Source organism: Hipposideros armiger, unplaced genomic scaffold (assembly GCF_001890085.2).
Source record: "Hipposideros armiger isolate ML-2016 unplaced genomic scaffold, ASM189008v1 scaffold_460, whole genome shotgun sequence".
In the NCBI taxonomy this organism is placed as follows: Eukaryota; Metazoa; Chordata; class Mammalia; order Chiroptera; family Hipposideridae; genus Hipposideros; species Hipposideros armiger.
The window spans coordinates 934,946-955,376 of record NW_017731810.1 but is presented as its reverse complement, the minus strand read 5'-3'; the positions used below and the strand labels follow the sequence as shown (position 1 = coordinate 955,376).

The 20,431-nt window shown below is 41.2% G+C and overlaps 1 protein-coding gene across 2 annotated transcripts in view; it reads right to left on the bottom strand.

Moving 5' to 3' along the window:
* Window positions 1-9,465, bottom strand: part of LOC109395252 (group 10 secretory phospholipase A2-like) — a 24,811-nt gene extending 15,346 nt beyond the window's left edge. The window contains exons 1-2 of one of the 2 annotated variants that reach the window (XM_019666116.1): window positions 9,256-9,465; window positions 8,470-8,626 (exon numbers count right to left, since the gene is read on the bottom strand). In XM_019666116.1, coding sequence (XP_019521661.1) covers window positions 8,470-8,506 — 37 coding nt within the window. In that variant the 5' untranslated portion in view covers window positions 8,507-8,626; window positions 9,256-9,465. Of the gene's footprint in view, window positions 1-8,284; window positions 8,358-8,469; window positions 8,627-9,255 lie in introns of those variants that run through there. The other variant, XM_019666117.1, reaches the window with a different exon arrangement.
* Window positions 9,466-20,431: the final 10,966 nt, after the last annotated feature.

The window sequence follows — 20,431 nt, the reverse complement described above, 5'->3', positions numbered from 1 at the left end:
AATGATGGTGCCAACTTGGGCCAGTGAAGCAACATCCTCCACAACTAGACTGAAGAACAAAAGGACAGCAACTTGTCTGTTCCCCTTCCCCCAATGCTCTAGCGCCGTTCCCATCCCCTAATTCCCCAATAAAAATCTTTAAAAAAAAAAAAAAATCTACAACTAGGGCCGGACGAATGGCGCATTGGTTAAGAGCTGGCTTGGGACATCAGCTCTGAGCAGCAGGGCCCCGGTTCTGATCCCACATGAGGGTCAGTGACACTGCCCTCTACAGCTAAGATGGTGAACAACAGCTCGACCTGGAGCTGGGCTGCCATGAGTCCGCTGGCAACGGCATAGGCTGCAGCCCCCGCTGCAGCGGGCTGCCATAAGCTACCATGTGTGGCCGGCAGCCAACGTGAGCGGCCAGCAGCCAGTGTGAGCTGCCAAGCGCTGCCGTGAGCAGCCGTCCAGAGGCCAGCAACCGACTGCCTCATCCGGGAAGAGCGCAATGATAATACCAACATGGGCCAGTGAAGCAACGTCCTCCATACCTAGACTGAAGAACAAAAGGACAGCAACTTGTCTGTTCCTCTTCCCCCGATTCCCCAACACTGTTCCCATCCCCCCAATTCCCCAATAAAAATCTTTAAAAAAAAAAAAGACACCCAGTTTATGATAACTTGTTATTGCACCCCAAAAGGACTAAGACACTAATGCACTATGACAAGGGGAGGAAATAACAGGTATACTAATAGGGAAGGAAGAAATAAAACTGTCTTCTTTTACAAATGACATGATTGTCAATGTAGAAATTCCTGGAAGTAATAAGCGATTATAGTGAGGTTGGAGGATACAAAGTTAATATACAAAAGTCAATTGCTTTCCTGTGTATCAGGGATGAACAAGTAGAATTTGAAATTAAAAATTCAATACCATTTATATTAGCACTCCCAAAATGAAGTACATAGGTATAAATCTTACAAACTATGTACAGCATCTATATGATGAAAAATGATGAACAAATCCAAGAAGTACTAAATAAAGGGAGCGATATTCCATGTTCATGAATAGGAAGACTCAATATTATCAAGATGTCAGTAGGTAAAACAAAAGAGAGACCAATGGCTCCCAACTAAAAGGCATTATCAATTAAATCTATCATTATCCAAAATTTAAACACAGTGCTATCATGGACAGTTAATGAGTAGTTGCTCATATTTCCTCTGGTTAATAAATTCCTTCTTGGCCAATACCTGAATAATTATATTATTGACATAAGGCGGGGGGGGGGGGACAATTTGAAGTGTGAAAATAGTTTTCCATGAAAAAGTATGTTGTTATAATTATCTAATGAAGACCCCACCTCATATAAAAGAGCTGATATGCCATTGCTTTTTAACAATACACACTACTGGTCGTGCTGTTTGGTTTGAAAGGTTTTGATCTGTGCTCTTATAAAAACTACTTTTTACTATCAGATAAGTAAAGCAAGCATTTATTTCATAAAAATAACTTACTCAAAAACATCATGTGGGGCCCGGCCAAATGGCTCAGTTGGTTAAAAGCACGAGCTCTGAGCAACAGGGTCGCTGGTTCGATTCCCACATGGGCCAGTGAGCTGCACCCGAGCTGAGCTGCTGCTGAGCTGCAAATAGGTGGCAGGATGGCTCAGCTGGCGAGAACATGTGCTCCTAACAAGGTTGCCAGTTCGACTCCCATGGTGTGCTAAGCCCACCCACAACTAAGATTGAACACGGCACCTTGAGCTGAGCGGCTGCGAGCTGCTGATATGTAGCCGGATGGCGACTGGACTTGGAGCTGAGCTAGCTGCACCATCCACAACTAAGACTGAAGGACAACTTGGCTGCTCCCCTCCCCCAATTCCCCAACACTGTTCCCCTTCCCCAATTCCCCAATAAAATCTTAAAAAAAAAAAAATCATGTGGCTAAAAAACATTGAAAAACACAGGTATAATTTCTTTAAGCTTTGTCCAACTTGAAGAATTTGAAAATCATTTCACATAGTGTTAAACCTTTAGCAGCTCTTCACAAAACTTTTGATATGGTATTCTTTTAACCTTTCAAACCTTAAAAAGTTTTGTCTGTTAGGCAAGGTAACTTGAATTTTCTTCTCACATCTGATGACAGAATTTCACTATGAGTCAAAGGACATAGTTTAATTTTGGGTCTGTAATAGCTATTTTAACATCTGTTCCAGGATCCTTCAGCAAGAATACAATGATTAACAAGATAAATGCTGGTCCCCCAACTTCACAGAGGTTTCAAGCCTGTGATTTAAAGAGCCCACTGTAAAACTTCAGACTATAAAAGCCACTGGGCTAGAGAAAACCTCAGGACAGTGCTGTCTTAACCTGCAGGCCATGACCCGTTAATAGAAGCTCCCTCAGACGTCCCTTGTCAATTCTACTTTCTTAACACTTTTTTGGGGGGTCCGGAATTAATTCTACATCCCACTACTGCTGCCTCAGCTGTATTCTTAACACCTGTCTCCTGAAATACTGCATGAATCTTAATTAACTGGTATCCCTCGTGACAGGCTTGCTGTCTTCAATCCACCTAACAGGGAAAGCCCAAAAACTGTAAATATGACCATATCATTTGCTGGCTCAGGGCCTTTCTGTGGTTTTCCCCTACTCACAAAAGTCTAACCTCTATATCATGTCATAAACCCCTTGACAACTAAAACCCTTCTAGCCTCATCTCCCACTTGTGTCTCCACCCCACTTCTCTAGCACTCTCCCCAAATTCACAGGCCCCACATCAACCAAACTGACTGGCAGTTTCCTTAATATGCCAGTGTTTTCATTCTCCCTTGCTCACACAACTGCCCTCCTTTGCTGAAAGACCCATTCCCCATGCAGGCTCTCCATTCCCCCATTATTTATGCTTAGAACTTAAGAGTTCCACGTCTATGCACTTTGTTTACCACTGACTTGCTCCACTGTGCCTTGTATATATACGTACCTTTGTTCCAGCACCTGCAACACAAATTTGGCACCTTGTGTCTCTTCCCATCTTAGGCTATTTCTAAGCACTCTGCTCCAATGCATCTGGAATCACAGCACTCTTCACATAGTAGGTCTAGAAGCGGTATCTCCCGACTTCCAGTCCACTACACTATTCTGTATTGCATACTGATTTGTAACCTAGTGGCTGTAAGACCTTGAACAAATTGGTCTCCGTTTCTCAATTTCTTCAACCATGAAACACAGACAATAAGAGAACCTATTTCACAGGACTGTTGTGAGAATTAAAAGACAATGCAAATAAAGAGGCTAGTGAGTATAGTACCTGATGCACAGAAAGCACTCAAGTGAAACTGTTACTATTGTCATAAACCTTTTAGTGATGTAAGAAAATTTATCTTAGTGTGTAAAGAGCTTATGGAAACGTCTAAGAACTACACAACGTTTCATGAAAAATCGGACTGACAAATTTTATTTTAAAAGGGGGTATAATCTTGGAATAGACCCTTGTATTGGGGATACCTCTCACTACTGAGGACATTATCGTAATACAAATGAAAAACATGACTGTCTCACGCCTAAACTAAAAATGGACAAACAGAAAACACTCCAGAGACCAGAATACAGTGTTTTTCTTTTGGACAATTATTTTTTTGAAAAAGCTGGAATAAGTAAAAGAGAATGTGGTTGTTCCAGTCCATAAAAGATGGCCATTTATAAACTTCTTCCACTGAGCCCCAAAAGTTGAAGAATTATAATTTTCTGGGCCTATACTAGAACCCCCTAATTTTTAGACTCTAAATTTACAAAGGTTTCCTACCACTGTTAACTAGTTCTACTGTTGTTTTGTTTAAATAATAGCATATTTGTTACAAAAAAATAAATAATAAAAATATATACTTACTTTAAAATGCCTACATTATACATTCTGGTGTTAAAAACAAAACACGAAAGTGTATAATTATCTATTGTACATTAGAAAATAGTTTTTTGGTCTGTGTCCTGCAATAGTTTCTCTAAAAAGCTGGTGACCCTAGGCTAGGGATAGATTCAGATTTCTGAGAAACCATTTCACATGATAGCTGAACATTTCAAAAAACTAGTTTAAAAAAAAAATTTAGAGGCCAGTTGATTCATTTTTACTGACTCTCTTATTCCAAAGAATCTTTGTCTTTATGTTGTTCCTATGTGTTATTTTGTAGGCAGTAATTCAACAGAATCAAATATTAGCAAGTCAAAAATTTTTTCAAAGATTGTAAGAATGTAAACAGAACTTATGGCCTCAAAGATTCAATATTTCATCATGATGTTTTCTAAAGCAGAAGAGTTTAAAAATACTCAAACTGTTGATAGTTTACTAGATGATGCTCAGCAGAGAGTGATAAAATCAGAGAATAAAAAGGCAGAAGATTTTGCCAGTGATGTTAGACGCTGTAGTTTCACGCAAAAAGTATACGTCTTAAAGGATCACAAGAAAGCATTAGAAGACTAAACCCTAGAATCTTTCCAGATTTAGATGAATTTATACCTTATAATAAAGCTGATATAGCTGATGATAGACAGGAATCTGTGCCTTATTTGTGTAATAGAATTTAAAAGGAATTTATAATGTTAGTAGGAAATCTCATTAGACCTGAAATACAATTGACAACATAAGAAGGAAAACACCCTTCCCTACTTTTGATTGTAAAATATAACCTATCATAAACAAATGTGTCAGATTAAAAGATATGATCACAGTAAGGGTACTATCGTAACAACAGGAGAAAGATGTATTGATTTTATTGAAGTGAAAAAAATTTTCCATATAATAAGCTTAGGAAATTATTAACTGGAAAAAGATATTAACATACAGATGCTCATAGCCAGAAAAATGATAATGCAGCAACTATGGCAGGTGTATAAAAGGATAGAAACTATCATCTCTTTCCCCCGAATCGACATTTGTGCCTAGCTCTGCTCATAATTTTATATGCAAAACTTCTGTGTCTATGAATTCAAATATAATAACCATTTAAAATATTTTATAAAGAACTTAAAAAAATTGTTTTTTGCACATTCAACGATCTGATGTGCTATTCTCATGTCTGTTCAAAAACATTACAGACACATAAGGATACCCAATGGACGTCAAGATCAGATGTAATCAGGGCATTTCCCACACAAATTACCATTCACCCAATAATTATATATATTAATAATATCAGGGGGCCGGCCGAGTGGCGCGATGGTTAAGAGCTGGCTTGGGACGCCAGAGGGCCCCGGTTTGGATCCCACATATGAGGGCCAGTGACACTGCCCTCTACAGCTAAGATGCTGAACAACAGCTCAACCTGGAGCTGGGCTGCCGTGAGTCGCCTGCGATGGCGTAGGCTGCAGCCCCTGCTTCAGTGGGTTGCCATAAGCTACCGTCTGTAGCCAGCAGCCAGCGTGAGCGGCCGTCCAGAAGCCGGCAACTGATCTGCCTCGCCCGGGAAGAGCGCAATGATGGTGCCAACTTGGGCCAGTGAAGCAACATCCTCCACAACTAGACTGAAGAACAAAAAACAACAGCAACTTGTCTGTTCCCCTTCCCCCGATTCCCCAGCGCTGTTCCCCTCCCCCAATTCCCCAATAAAAAATCTTTAAAAAAATAAATAAATAAATAATATCAAATAGGAAACATAATATGATAAAATCAAAAGCATCTTGGTGCAAATAGATCGAACATTTTTATGCAACGTATCAGTGTAGGATGATGTTTTGAATCAAGTGTTAAAAGACCATAAAATCTTCCAATGCAAAAGCCTGACAATATATTGGGTTTTCGGAAAAGTCATGACGTATTTTTTTTATGTTTTTCGTTGCAAAAATGCGTCATGACTTTTCCGACAACCCAATATAAAGCTTCATGCTTACTTGAAGGCCTATTCCCTTGATTACAACAAAGGAAAGTAATTTTGCAACTATGTGTGATGTATGTAAAACTTCAGCAGGACATATGAATTAGAAAGTAAACAAAAAAGTAAAGAAAATGGAAAAGTATGAATCACTAGATTAAATGATCAATTATTATGAAAAACAGGCATACTTAAAAATGTTAGAATATTATAGACATTCTCATTTCACCTTTGAAATGAAAATATAAAAAAGTTACAGTCGTCAGATTTTAGTTAGTGAAAAAATTGTTTTCAATGAATACATCTGATTTATAATAAGCAACCACTGACTTAGCTCTCAAATATTCTGACAATTTAAGTCTGAAATTTCATCTTCAATTATTTTTAGGCAGCATGCAACATCAACAATTCATATTTTAAAAATCATCATCGTTTTCTGATCTAAAATGGATTCACGAATTTTGCTTAGTGTAATCTTATCTAAATTTGGAAATGGACTTCATGTTTTCTTTTTTAACAATACCAGTCACAATGCTGGGGTCTTATGAATGATGTTTCAATATGTTTAAAGTAATTAAAAATTAAAATTGTAAAACATGGCAATTCTGTCTACTGAAAAAAAGATACACAAAGAAGTATATTTTTACTCACATTTTTTTTTTTTTTTTTTTGCTGAGTCATCCTTCTACCTGTTGGCTCCTCAGCGACTGCTCAGCTCGGGCTGGACTCGAACCGCTGTTGCTCAGAGCTCAAACTCTTGAGCGAGCTCTTAACCAACTGAGCCACTCGGCCGGNCTGCTCAGCTCGGGCTGGACTCGAACCGCTGTTGCTCAGAGCTCAAACTCTTGAGCGAGCTCTTAACCAACTGAGCCACTCGGCCGGCCCCTCAAGAAGTATATTTTTAAAATATTATTGATAATTGCCTCCATTAAAACCAGGAATATAAAATTGTAATAAATTCTGGTTTTGGTATAAATATTATATTTTAAACTTAAAATATTGTTGTTGAATTTTAATACACCTATTTTTCAATTTTCCAAACTTTTTTCAACTACTTTAACATTGTACGAAAATTAACCATTAAAAACATTAATAAGAGTATGTATGTACTTATATGCATTTTCTTTCACCCATGGATCAAATATGACTTCTCTGGGCTCTGGCCGTATCCCCTACTTACTCTCCTGGAGGGTCCCAATACTTTGTATATTCACTTTCTAACTGAATGTGTTTCCCTTTCTCTAAATTTGTAGCAGGATTTTTCCCCAGAAACAATCCTAAGTCTGTAAAGAAATACTTTAGCATGCTAAGATTTGGAGCCATCAAATCTCTCAATAAATGAATACTTTTATAAAATATTATATAAGAAAGGAAAGAACAAAAAACTCATGGGAACAGTCCAGAAAAAAGAAAGGTTCAGTGCTTGCTAATTGAGAAATATGTCTCCAGAGAAGGTTTAGCAAAACAGGGCTACAAGAAGAAAGCTTTAACTCACTATTGACAGGGCACCAAGTCGGTCCCAAAATCAAGGGGCACCTCTTTCAGGAGACATATCCTGATACCACGAAGGTAACACAAAGATTTCAGGCTAGCTACCCTACATGCGTATAAATCTATTGATGCTTACTAGTGTTCTTTCCCTCTTTTATATTGGCATAAAGAGGTCTTTTGTTGGCAGGATTGTTTTATTTCCCCCCAAAAAATAAAGAAGTTTATTAGTACTTCTCAAAGGAAATTTTCTAAGGGGTCTTCCGAGTGGCTAAGTTGGTTAAGAGCGCGAGCTCTGAGCAACAGGATTGCCAGTTCGACTCCCACATGGTCCAATGAGCTGCACCTGAGCTGACCTGCTGCTGAGCTGGTGAGAGCACGCTCTCTGACCAACAAGGCTGCTGGTTCGACACCTGTATGGGATGGTGCGCTGCGCCTCCCGCTAAGATTGAACATGGCACCTTGAGCTGAGCAGCCACAAGCTGCCGACACGCGGCCAGATGGCTCAGTCTGCAACACGGGATGGTGGGCTACACCCCCAACCCCCAAACTAGATTGAAAGCGGCGACTGGACTTAGAGCTGAGCTTGCACCCTCCACAACGAAGATTGATGGACAACAACTTGACTTGGAGCTGATGGGGCCTGGAAAAACACAATGTTCCCTTTTCCCAATTCCCCAACACTATTGCCCTCCCCAATTCCCCAATAAAAATCTTTTAAAAAAAAAATTTTTTTTCTAATGAAGTATCCCTGATGTCAAAAGCAAGCAAGCCCCTATCCTGGAGATACAGCTCAAAGCTGCGTCTTCTATTATACTAAATGTATATGGATTTTCTACTCTACTCCATAATATCGCCATGCTTATTGTAATGTATTAAATCACAGTAAAAGATATAAATATATAATAAAAATAAATATTTAATATGAAAATTTCTCAGGTTTCTTACCACTAGAAGCTGAGGTTTCTGCAAGATGTATCATGTTTATACCCATGGTGTAGACCGTGGCACATTAATATTCCTGAATAACGCACAGGAAATAAACACGTATCTTGGGTATTCAGCCCAAAACTTCCGCGTCTATCCCATAATCTATGTTTGTCTTTATAATATTAACGTTTTAAAGTACTTACTATCAAGGACAACTGACATTGTAGGACGATGGACCATGTTTTATCTTGTGACCGTCAGGTACCCCTTTAGCATCCTTCAGGGGTATTCAGGTTCAGAAGCAGTCTTACTGATTGGTTCAAGTTCATGAACCATTGCTTCCTAAGCTTGTAGAAACACCTATAAAAAGAAGTGAGGAGCTTTGTAATAAATTTAAAAGACAACAAAGTGCGGATACTTGGTGTTTCGGGGTATAGAGGAACTCTAAACTATCTTTACAATTTTCCTGTAAGTCTAAGTCTATTCTAAAACTTAAAAAGGTTATTAAAAAAAAAAACTCCACCTTTAGCAATTGAGGAACTAAGGGCCAATACTTGCTTACCGCTTTCCATTAATAGTGTAACCTGAATAACTGGTCTTAATTTTCCCGCGCCCTAGCCCGACTCCCAAGCTTAAAAATGAGCTCACATTTAAGCGATTGTCGTTTTTAGGCTCCAGTTTTTCTATGGTTGACACAATCTTCCTATCTTACTCTGTTGGAAACAGTGGGGAAAGCAATCATTTAAGTATTCCCAAGGGACTGGGCAAACCAGTCAACAAAAATGATAATCAAAGGGAAGAACTTGGAAAGGGCAGGAAAACCCTCAGAAGAATTCGCCTCTAGGTCGGCTATTAAGTAGCAGAAGTATGAAATGGTCCAGTCACTACTGGGCAAAAAGATAAAAATGGAATTCAAATCTTTAACAACAGACCCTAATCTAGCCACTTATTCACCTACACAAAGGAAACGCCTCAAAAAGCGGCAGCACCTTCTGAGGGCAAGCTGTACTCCCGGCTGACAGGGGGAAGTTACTAGAAGAAGGTCCTTGCCCTTTGCTCTCCTTCAGGATCTCGCACTCGTGGCGGAAGGCCCGGGCGCGGGCAGAGGAATGCTGGCGGGGACACAGACCAAAGCACCGAGTGTTCAATTCTCCACGTGCGGCGCCCGAGGGTCCCAACCGGCGTGCACGCAGCCAACACGCGAGAGACGCACGGAGAAGGCACACTGCGCATGCGGAGGAGGCGGCCGCGCATGCGCCATTCTCCTGGGCGGTGCCGTTTATCCTCCGGGCAGGTGAGAGGCGGCCTCGCGCTCTACCCCACTGGCCCCGCCCCCTACGCGGCTCACCCGCCTGGCGCGTTGCCATGGGGACCCAGCGGCCGCAAGTCGGCCGTTGGCTGCGCCGCTCCGCTGGTCGCCTTAGCGGGCTTGGCGCCGGCGACAGTGGGAGGTCATGGAACTTTCAAGAAACTCTGTCGCCAACACCAGAAAGCGGAAGGTCCTGGGCCGTTGCCGGCATTTCTTTTGGCTGGGCATCGTCTTCGACACTGTGGGCGCGACGGTGCTGCTCACCGGGGTGTTCACTGACCTGCCCTACTGCGACCTGCTGCTGTACGTGGGTTCCATCATCATCTTCATCAGCCTCCTCTGGTGGGTCTCATGGTACACCAGCAACATCGAACTGACTCCCGAAGAGGCCTTGAAGAGGCCCTTGCACGTGCCCTCCGCCGCCATGGCGGACGCTCTAAGCCAGACCGTCGACCAGCGCTTTTCTTTCAGGCTCTGCAACGTGCCCGACACCTTTAGGCAGATCTGGCCAGGGTGGCACCGCAGGCAACTCCTCCAAAGCAATGCTCTGGGTATGACCGTCTCGGGCCAGGTAGAAAAACAGCTAGCAAAGGAGGGCCAGGACGAAGGCATAATTCAACTTGTCAAAAAGAAGAGCGATTCTGAAGACTTGAGCAGCGAGCATCTGGGCCCCAAAGCAGAAGCTATCCAAAGCTCAGAAGGAGGTTGTGCCCCAGGCCCTGAATCTGGTCCCCGTGCTGCCAGGCTTGTGTGCTGAGGTTTGTGGAAGGGCCATCGACCCATTTGGTGCCGCCTGAGTTCACGTCGTCTCCCCTGGACCAGCCTCTGCCCCCAGCCAACCTCACCTCTGTGGTCCCCTTGGCCCCTGCCAGTCAACCCCTAACTAGTCTTACTTCCAAGGGCGTGCCTGTAGTTTCCTTGGCCTCTACGAGCCGACCTCCAGCCATTCCTGCCACTACAAGCCTGACTGCTGTCCCCTTGTCCCCTGCAGGTCAGCCTCTGGACACGCTGGCCTCTCAGAGCCAGACCACAGCTATGGTGGCCTCACGGGACCACTCCCCGGTGCTTGTGGCCTCTCAAAGCCACTCCCTGGTGTCTGTGGCTGCACAGAGCCACCTCCCTGTAGCCTCAGAGAGGAATTTCCAGCATCTTTCTCCAGCCTCTCAAACGCAGCCTCAACCTGCTCAGGTTTCCCAGACTCTGGCCACCCCGGTCACCCTGACCCAGCTTTTGTCAGCCCCATCTTTTCAGACCCAACCTGTGGACCTGAGGGTCACCTCGGCTGTCCAGGACATTCAGGCCCTGTGTGACACTCAACAGGCTCCCCAGAGCAGTGCTTTAGTCCAAGAGATTGCTCTCAGCCAGTCTTCATCTGCCCAGGAGATTCTTAAGAAACCAGTTGCTCAGGCTTTCAAGACTGTGCCACCAACGGGCCAGGAGCTAAGTCAGGAAGTCCCTGACACCATGTCCCCACTGCCTGAGTCCCCAGCTGCAGCTACTGGGGTCCAGCAATCAGTGTCCCCTGAGGGTGCATCCACCCCCACCTCAGCGAAGAACAGTTGCCCTCTCTAGTACAGAGCCAGACCCCAGCCATCCAAGGGGTCGTCGCACCTCTGCCAAGTAAGTGCCTTGGGAGGAATCTTCACCTACAGCATTCCTAGATCGTTTCCAGGTCTGTGTTCTGGTTCTTTCCTCAATCCCGCCTGTTCAAAAAAATTAAGTTAATGGAGGTAGGGTGACCTTTTCCTTCAGTAATTAGATCTCTGGAACTTTGGTGGGTTTTTGAAACCTACTGCCCTGAGTTGTAAGGTTTTACCCGCTCTACCAGATCTACTAGTGTGATCAGTTTCTTTTATTTAGATCTAGTCTGGAGAGGGTTGTAATTACTTGTCTTCTGGGAGCTCTAAGGTGTGGAGGCGAGGGGAACTGCAATGTTTCTGAAATAAAACGGCTTCAGATGGTACACATAGGATTAAAGCAATGAGCCCTTCAGTGGGAAAGTTACCCCCTTTTCAATTTTTTCAAAATCGTTGTGACTGTATCAAGGAGAATGTCCTCAGTTTTGGGGGGTAGTGATCCCTACCACGTTTAATGTTTTGGTAGGCAACAAGTGAACCCAGCTAGGATTTAATACCATTTGTGTTAACAAAGTCATTTCAATGCATTAATGTCTATTTATGCCAAGTAACACTGGTTTTCCTGTTTACAATAGTGATGGTTGCTTTTTGAAATATATTAAAATTAAAAAAAAACACTGCGTGACTCAACTTAAAGGCAAAAGTTAATTGTGTAGATAAAATTTGAACTGATTCTGAAATTTAGAAAACATTGGATTATTTCTACTAAATTACATGAGCTTTCTACTAAATCACAGGACCCTTTGTGCTAACCTATTTGATGAACTTTATGGTTAAGGCCATTGAGGCTGAATTCTACTTAACTCTCCAAACCCCTGACAATTAGAAAGGTACAAAAGACCATGTGAATGTCAAATTTGGTGATCCTGCTTCTCTGCACATTAAGTGCTTTCGTACTAGTATACATTGGTGAGGATCACTTTCCTGGTCTTTCTCTCTAATCCTGTTGCATAAGCTATCTGCTGTTTAGCAGGCAGGAGGGAAGAGTATGGGACATAGCAATACTTTGGAGATTATGCTATGTTCCTTGTTGCTTATGTACCAACGTATTATCCAAGAAGATATTCATCCTTATTTCATATTGGTTGGTTTCATTTCCAGTGTGTGATACAACTGAATACTAAGTGAAAGTCAAACTTCATTTCCTTACAATTTTCTCCAATTCTCCTTTAAGAGAATGTATATACATGCTCCAGAGATAATCTGTAGGGACAAGCATTTTGGCTCTTGGTTTTGTACAATTTGGACACTTGTGCTCTAAAATGAAATATATTCAGTGATTTGTTTATTTCTATATATAAAAAAAGCAAAACACTAACAGTAATAATTCCAGAAGGAAAGGATTTAGTATTACTGAAAAAGATTATTTTTCCCCATTAATTCTGTCCTTTCAGGTAATTTATATGTTGAAAATAATTATTCTTGTAATTCTTGAAGGAGACTTCAGCACTTGTTAGGTGCCAGGAATAATGGTAAACACCATTAGAAAGATGAAAGGATGCAGACCTTGCCATCAGAAAGCTTATAGACTTTGTTCTCTAACTCAAAGTAGTGGCTCTAATGAAGAGAACATTTTATACAAGGAAGGAAAAGGAGTAGGCTGCTGTCTACCTAATAATTCTCTTTTTTTTTAAAGATTTTATTGGGGAATGGGGAAGGGGAACAGCCAAGTTGTTGTCCTTCAGTCTTAGTTTTGGAGGGCACAGCTAGCTCAGCCCCAAGTCCAGTTGCCATTCGGACGCCCGTCAGCAGCTCAGCTCAAGGTGCTGTGGTGAATCTGAGTTGCGGGGGAGGGGGGGATGATGGGGGGGGCGCAGCCCACCATCCCATGCGGGAGTCAAACTGACAACCTTGTTGTTAGGAGCACCTGCTCTCACCAGCTGAGCCATCCTGCCACCTGTTGGCAGCTCAGCAGCAGCTCAGCTCGGGTACAGATCACTGGCCCATGTGGGAATCGAACCAGTGATGCTGTTGCTCAGAGCCACTAGGCCGGCCCGACCTAATAATTCTTAATGGAAGAATTATTTTTTGACAGGGAGAGCCATGAGATGCCCTTTAAATAATTAATTCCTTATTACGTTAGGGACTGGGGATTCAGAGCTATTGTAAATGAGATTTCCCTGTTCTCCAAACACCCACTGTTTACCTAGGGAGACCAACACAGGAATAGCTAACACTTGGTATAACACAAGTCTAAGTCAGAGTGCCTTCAGAATACAGATGTGGGATGGGCGAGGGGTTTTGGAGTTAGATCCTGAAGTAGGTGATCATTGGGTGAAGAAGATGGGAAGATCATTCCATGTGAAGGCATGTGAAGGAAAAAGCATCAACAGAAAGGTGTAACAAGTCCATGGCTTGTTGGGGACATATTTGGGAAATGATAGCATGATGCTATAGGCAAGGGTGCTTGGAACTTGGAAGTTGGAGGGGAGGAGGGCGGGAGGGAGAGAGAGAGACACTGAGACCTTTGAGTACCTGCTTTTTAAGCAGGGTATTTTGTGTTCTTAATTCTACCTGTGGGCTCTGTTATAAAGTAATGGCATTAGGCCAATAATTAGAGAATAACTGCCAAGATCTCTCCCAGTTCTAAGCTGAAAACAGATCCCTTAGACGTTAGCAACAGTTTCTAACTGAAGTGGAGACTCCATGGGCATTCATCTTTGAAAGCACTTTCATGTGTTTATTTACTTGTACATAACATTTTTTTTTTGCTCCAAAGGTGATATCAGGTAAAATAAACACCAAATGTTTTAACACATTTCTCTATATAATGGTAAGATATTTATATTGTAAGCTCTGGGGGCCAAAAACAAAATCAAGGTTATTATGTGGCTGCTTATATAACAAGAGAGAAAACTCCTGCTCCCCTTGTTTGTGTGGGGTAGGCTGTGCAGTTGCTTTGACCTCAGTTGTATGAACTGAAGTCATGCACCTGACCACAAGCCACTGGCCCAAGGGAGAGGGAGAGGGGCCTGGCTGGTCAGGCCTACAGCCAACACAGTGTATTTCACTCTGCACCAGTGACACTCAGAATGACACTGAGGGTGCCATTCTCTTAGAGAACGTGGCCATCTTGTCTTGTCCGCTGGACTGAGAGGAGAGGCGATTTGCCAAGTCTCTGACTCCCAGATTGAGATTCTACTGTTTGGTGCCTGGCCCAATAGTGGCATCTACAGTGAATAGGTGGTGATGCTCAGGCCCTAAGCAGTCTACTGGCCAGACAGGCAGGCACTGGGTGCTATTGGGGGAGCAGGGGTGGAAACGGATGCCCAGGCTTGGACTTGGAGGCTCAGACCGATAGCCCACAAGTAATGCAAACACGCGGAGTGGGGAGGGTGCTACTGGCATCTAGTGGGTAGAGGCCAGAGGTGCTGCCAAGCATCCTACAATGCACAGACCAGCCTCTCACAGCATAAAATTCTCCAGCCCAAAGTGTCATCAGTGTGAAGCTGAGAAACCCTGATCTAGAATAATAAAAAATTGCCCTATAGTTCATGAGGTACTTAAAGAAAAAAATCTTATTTTGATCCTCAGATGAATCATTGCCTCTTATATAGTAACTGTATCTTTTCTACTCTACCATGAGGATCTTACTCGTGTTTGTTTTATTTACTTTTGTATTCCCGTTTTGTATCATCTTTAAATCAATACACAATATGAAGCATTTATTAACAATAATAGCTGACGTTTATTGGGTGTTTATAATATGCTATACACTCTACTGAGTAATTTAACAGTATTTCATCCCTCATAATAATCAGAGGTAGGTATCATTATTGTCTTTACTTCAGAAGTTAGATTTCATATTGAAAAGTTGGAAGACTTGAAATTGAGAGGTTAAGTAATTTTCTGAATGTCACACAAAACGAGCTGGAATTGATGTATAACTGATATATAATTTGTTATAAGTGTATAGTATAAGCTTTCCTTCCAAGTTAAAGTTATTAATGAGCCTTTTCATTATAGACTGTTAATTATAACTTGAGCTGTAATACTCTACATTAGTCAATGGGTTACTTCTTTATTTAAAACCTTACTTTCAGAGAGAATGAAAATCAACAACTCTTTAAGTTTTTGTTACACTCTATGTCACCTCAAGTAAAAATTGCTTTTTTCTTTCCAGAAATCACCAATGTTTCTACACATTTAAGTGCCAACTTTATAAAAGCACAAATACTTACATTAATCTCATTTTGGAAACCTCCATCTGGAATCCTGACCAACTCAGAACAACAGACATACTAGACTGCCTCTGCCAAGTATACGTGTTTCAGTGTTGGGGAGAGTTTTCTAGCTTTAGATCATGAAGTTATCATTGCCAGGACTTCTAAGCCATAATAAACTATGCCATTCCAGATGAACTTTCTTTAAAAATAAGTTGGTTTTTTCTTAGATAGATTTCTCTTGTGAAAGCCTTCTAGCGTTCCAAATGGAAAATCGTGTCTCATGTACTCTGGGTGAAGTTGTAAGTAAATATAATTCCTATGGAAATGGACTTGAAAGTGCAAATCCTTGCATTTAAGGATATTTTGTGACCTCACTAGCTATCAGAAAACTCAACACAATCAATGCATGATAACATGCTACAATTTATATTTATATAATGTTCATTTCATTTAAGTATCATCTTAGTTTCTCCTTTTCCCTGGGACTTAAAATCTGATTTAATTGCATATTTTCATGCAAATAAAATAAAATTCATTTGGGACTGCCCTCCTTTTATGATCCTGCTTTGTATCAGTGGATTATTTATGCAAGAATGCCCTAATACAGGGGTACTTTCCTTTTTAAATTTCCGATTATAGGCAAAAGTACCTTCTTTTAGGTAGTACAATACTTTGGATTAAAACTTGAAAACTTTTAGCAGATTTTTAGCCATCCTGCTACTTGTTGGCAGCTCAGCAGCTGCTCAGCTCGGGCTGGACTCAAACCACTGCTGCTCAGAGCTCAAACTCTTGAGTGAGCTCTTAACCAACTGAGCCACTTGGCCAATTTAGCAGTTTTTATATGTCTTTCCCTTTTCTGTCCTATGTGCCAGTATTTCTATATTTATAATTTTAGAAAATTAACTGAAGCCAGAAGACTTTGTATTACAAGTACTTGGAGAAAGAATAATTCTTTATGTTACATGAAATAAGTCAGTCACCACAGGACACATACTGTATAATTCCACTTATGTGAGATTTCCAGAGCATCAAGTTCATAGAGACAGAAATTAGAATGACGGTTACTAGAGGCTGGGGAGAGTGGAGAATGAGGTGCTGTTTAATAGTTATAGTTTCAGATGAAAAGAGTTCCGGAGAGTGGTTATACAACAGTGTGAATGTACTTAACATGACTGAATCGTACACTAAAAAATGGTTAAGATGCTAAATTTTACCACAATTAAAAAAAAAAGAATAATTGGACTAAACCAGCAATGTATAAGCCACATGAAATTTATACATATATTTTTAAGTAATAATATATGTAACAGTTGAGCTTCTATATGTAAAATGCAGCAGGTAAGCACTGTTGTTTTAATAACTCCAGAACTACGGTTAGGAACTTAGAGAAAAATGAACTTTAATGTATGTACTACAGATCAAAGTGCTCAAAAAGTGCAAAGGACATTGTAGAGGTGTGTGTGTGTGTGTGTGTGTGTGTGTGTGTGTGTGTGTGTGTGTGTGCCCCCTCGTGTTTGCAGGAACCTACAGAAAAGCCTTTTATCTTTCCCTGGCTAATCAATACTAATATGATTAGATTTTATCTTGGGTAAATAGAAATGGTTCTTTTTTTTTTTTTTTTTTTTACAGATTTTGTTGGGGAATTGGGGAAGGGGATCAGCCAAGTTGCTTTTCTTCAATCTTAGTTGTGGAGGGTGCCAGTCACCATCTGGCTTCCCATCACCGGCAGCTCTTGGCCTCTAAGCTCAAGGTACTGTGTTCAATCTTTGTTGTGGGTGGGCGTAGCCACCACCTTGTGCCACCACCTTGTGCAGAAGTCGAACTAGCAGCCTTGTTGTTAATAAGACCGCACTCCCTATCCACTGAGCCATCCGGGCACCAGCCCAGCCCAAGGTGCCGGGTTCAGTCTTAGTTGCAGGTGGGCATAGCCCACCATTGAACAGGCAATCTTGTTGTTACACCAGCTGAGCCATCCTGCCACCTGTTGGCAGCTCAGCGAGAGCTCAGCTCGGGCGCAGCGTCACTGGCCCATCGAACCGGCGGCCCTGTTGCTCCGAGCTCGTGCTCTTAAGCCAACTCTTAACAAACTGAGCCACTCGGCTGGCCCAGATGTGGTTCTTAAGATCTGTGGTTAGTGACCCTCAGCTGCCACCAACAGTGCCTAGAAGCAGAAGATGGTCACTTAGAAAAATAGGAACAGCTTTAATCATCTTAATGAATATAGATATTTATGTATTTTAAAAACACTCAACTTTCCTGGCGTATTTTTTCCACGATTTAAAAGAAAAGTTTTTAAAGAGATCAGATTTTTAAAATTTAAGTCTTTGTTTAGATAATATATTTTAAAAGCGTAAATGGCACATACTGAAGTCTCATTACAGCCCTTAGCCCAGTGCTACTCATAGACATTAAAAATGTTACTAGTTTCTTATAAATCACTTATACATAATATACTTTAAATATGTGTCATTCATGTTTATGTAAAGTGTTTACATAGTCCAGTGTTTACATACTGTTCAGCACCTTGTTTTTTTCACATAACATGTATCGGAGATCTTTTCATTTTATTTTTATTAAAGAGCTTTTTCATTCATTTTTATGAACACATACTATTCCATTCAGTGGCTGTATCATAATTTAACTTGGTTCCAGTTGATAGACATTTCGATTGTTTCTAATCTAATAAATGTTTTTAAGCAATAATAAATTTAGACCTAATAAATAGATATGGACCAATCAACTCCTGACTTACTGACTTCAGGAATTCCAAAGGCCATTTAGTCCAGTCCCTGCCCTCTCCCCTCTCAAACTAACAGCCCCAAACCATACGTGACCTGCCTAAGACTGCACAGCTAGCTAGTGGCAGAGGCTGGACCAAAATTTGAAAGTTTGTCTGAGTATGACTCCTCTTTCCAACAAATCAATGTAATTATCATTTCACTGAATTGTAAATAGCCTCATTAAAAAAATATACCATCTTGGGCCGGCCGAGTGGCGCGTTGGTTAGGAGTTGGCTTGGGACCCTGGCTCTGAGCAGCAGGGCCCTGGTTCAGAGCCCACATGTGGGCCAGTGACACTGCGCCCTCTACAGCTAAGATGGTGAACAACAGCTCGACCTGGAGCTGGGCTGCCAGTGAGTTGCCAGCATCGGCTTAGGCCGCAGTGAAGCTGCAGTGGGCTGCCATAAGCTACTGTGAGTGGCTGGCAGCCGGTGTGAGCTGCCAAGAGCCACCGTGAGCTGCTGTCCAGTGGCCGGCAACAGATCTGCCTCAGCCGGGAAGAGCGCAATGATCATACCAACATGGGCCAGTGAAGCAACATCCTCCACAACTAGAGTGAAGAACAAAAGGACAGCAACTTGTCTGTTCCCCGATTCCCCAGCGCTGTTCCCCTCCCCCAATTTCCCAATAAAATCTTAAAATATATATATGTGTGTGTGTGTGTGTGTGTGTGTGTGTGTGTGTATATATATATATATATATAATCTTAGAGATTTGAATTTGAGCTCAAAAACATGAAGCATGTTGCATTTTTCTTACCACCAGAACATTTTAATTTTTTAAGAAGTAGCCACAACATGGTTTTTTAAAAAATGTGAAATAGGACTAACAGCTATACCATGAAAAGTAAATCTTCCTCCAACCCCTGATGCCCTTTCCCTCCCAGTTCTCCATGGTTTTTTCCCAGAAACAATCATTGTTATTAGTGTCGGTGTGTCTATCCAGATAGTATGCAAAATTGTGTGTGTGTGTGTACTTAAAATGTAAATAGTATGATCTTATACATCTTGTTCTGTACCTTCCCTTTTTTGCTCCCTTTTGAAAATTTGTCTAAAATTGTTAATGTGCAAGTTAAATCTGATTTGATAGGTTTGTAAACTCCCTGATGGCTGGAATTATCTCTCTCTCCATTCAAAAAAATTTTAAACATGGCAACCTAGTCTTGGCTGTGCTTTGGGAAAATAAAGAAAGACCTCTGTTCAAGCTTATGGAGGAGATATTACTGGGAGTGTATATTGGCACACTTTTGGAAAACTCTTTGTTTCTTATATACCCTCCATACCTACAATTCTACCCTAAAAATATTCTCGTTCATGGTTCAGGTGATTGTACAAGAATATTCATAGCTATGTACATAAAGGGAGAGGGAAGAAAGGAAAGAATTGAAACGTTGGTGATAGGAAGTGGATATATAAATCATGGTATGTTCATATAATGGAATGTTACATGGCAGATAAAATAAAATACAACTACATATAACAGATGGATTCTAGAAACACAAAATTAATTGAAAACAAGCAGCAGTATAATATAGCATGGAAATAGTTTTATTAAATTAAAAACCAAGTAAAAATAAATAGTATATTGTCTAGGCCTATATGGTAATTCCATAAAGACAAGTTTCAATTATTTTTAAAAATCAGAGTAGTGATTACTTTTGGGAAGAAGCAGGGAGCTTCAATAATACAGGTTAATGTTTCATAAATTGGGTGGTACAGTCACAGGTTTTCATTTTATTATGTTTTTAAATTTACATTAACATTCTGTACATGACACTTTAAAAATGAAAGAATAAAGTAACTCAAATTGCTTGGCAGTACAGAGTTAAATTTCTACTGACAGTGTATGACAGTGTCGGTGAACTGTGATTTAATGTTTTTCCTTTGAGGGTGGAGGGAAAGAGATGCCTATTTAAACAGCTGTCTTGAAGCATCTTTGTGAGCTAGGGTGCAGTTTCCTCTACTTCTGGGACATTGATGATGTCTACCCAACATTCCACAGGAACTCTAAAGCAGCGAGGGAAGAAACAGTGGGACCATATGAAGACAGGAGAAAGACAGTTACTGATTTTACACTATTGCAAAACAGAAGAGTGCTTTATATTTAACACGTTGTTGCAGCTGGGATAATGTATTTTTTTATAGTTCTGTACAGTTCCCAAAGATTGAAACATTTTCCCCTCTTAGAAATAGAAGGGAGGGGGAGTCCCTCTTTCTCTCTGCCTCCCCACCGCCCATCCCTTGCCACCTGCTGTTTCCTATGCCTGGAACACC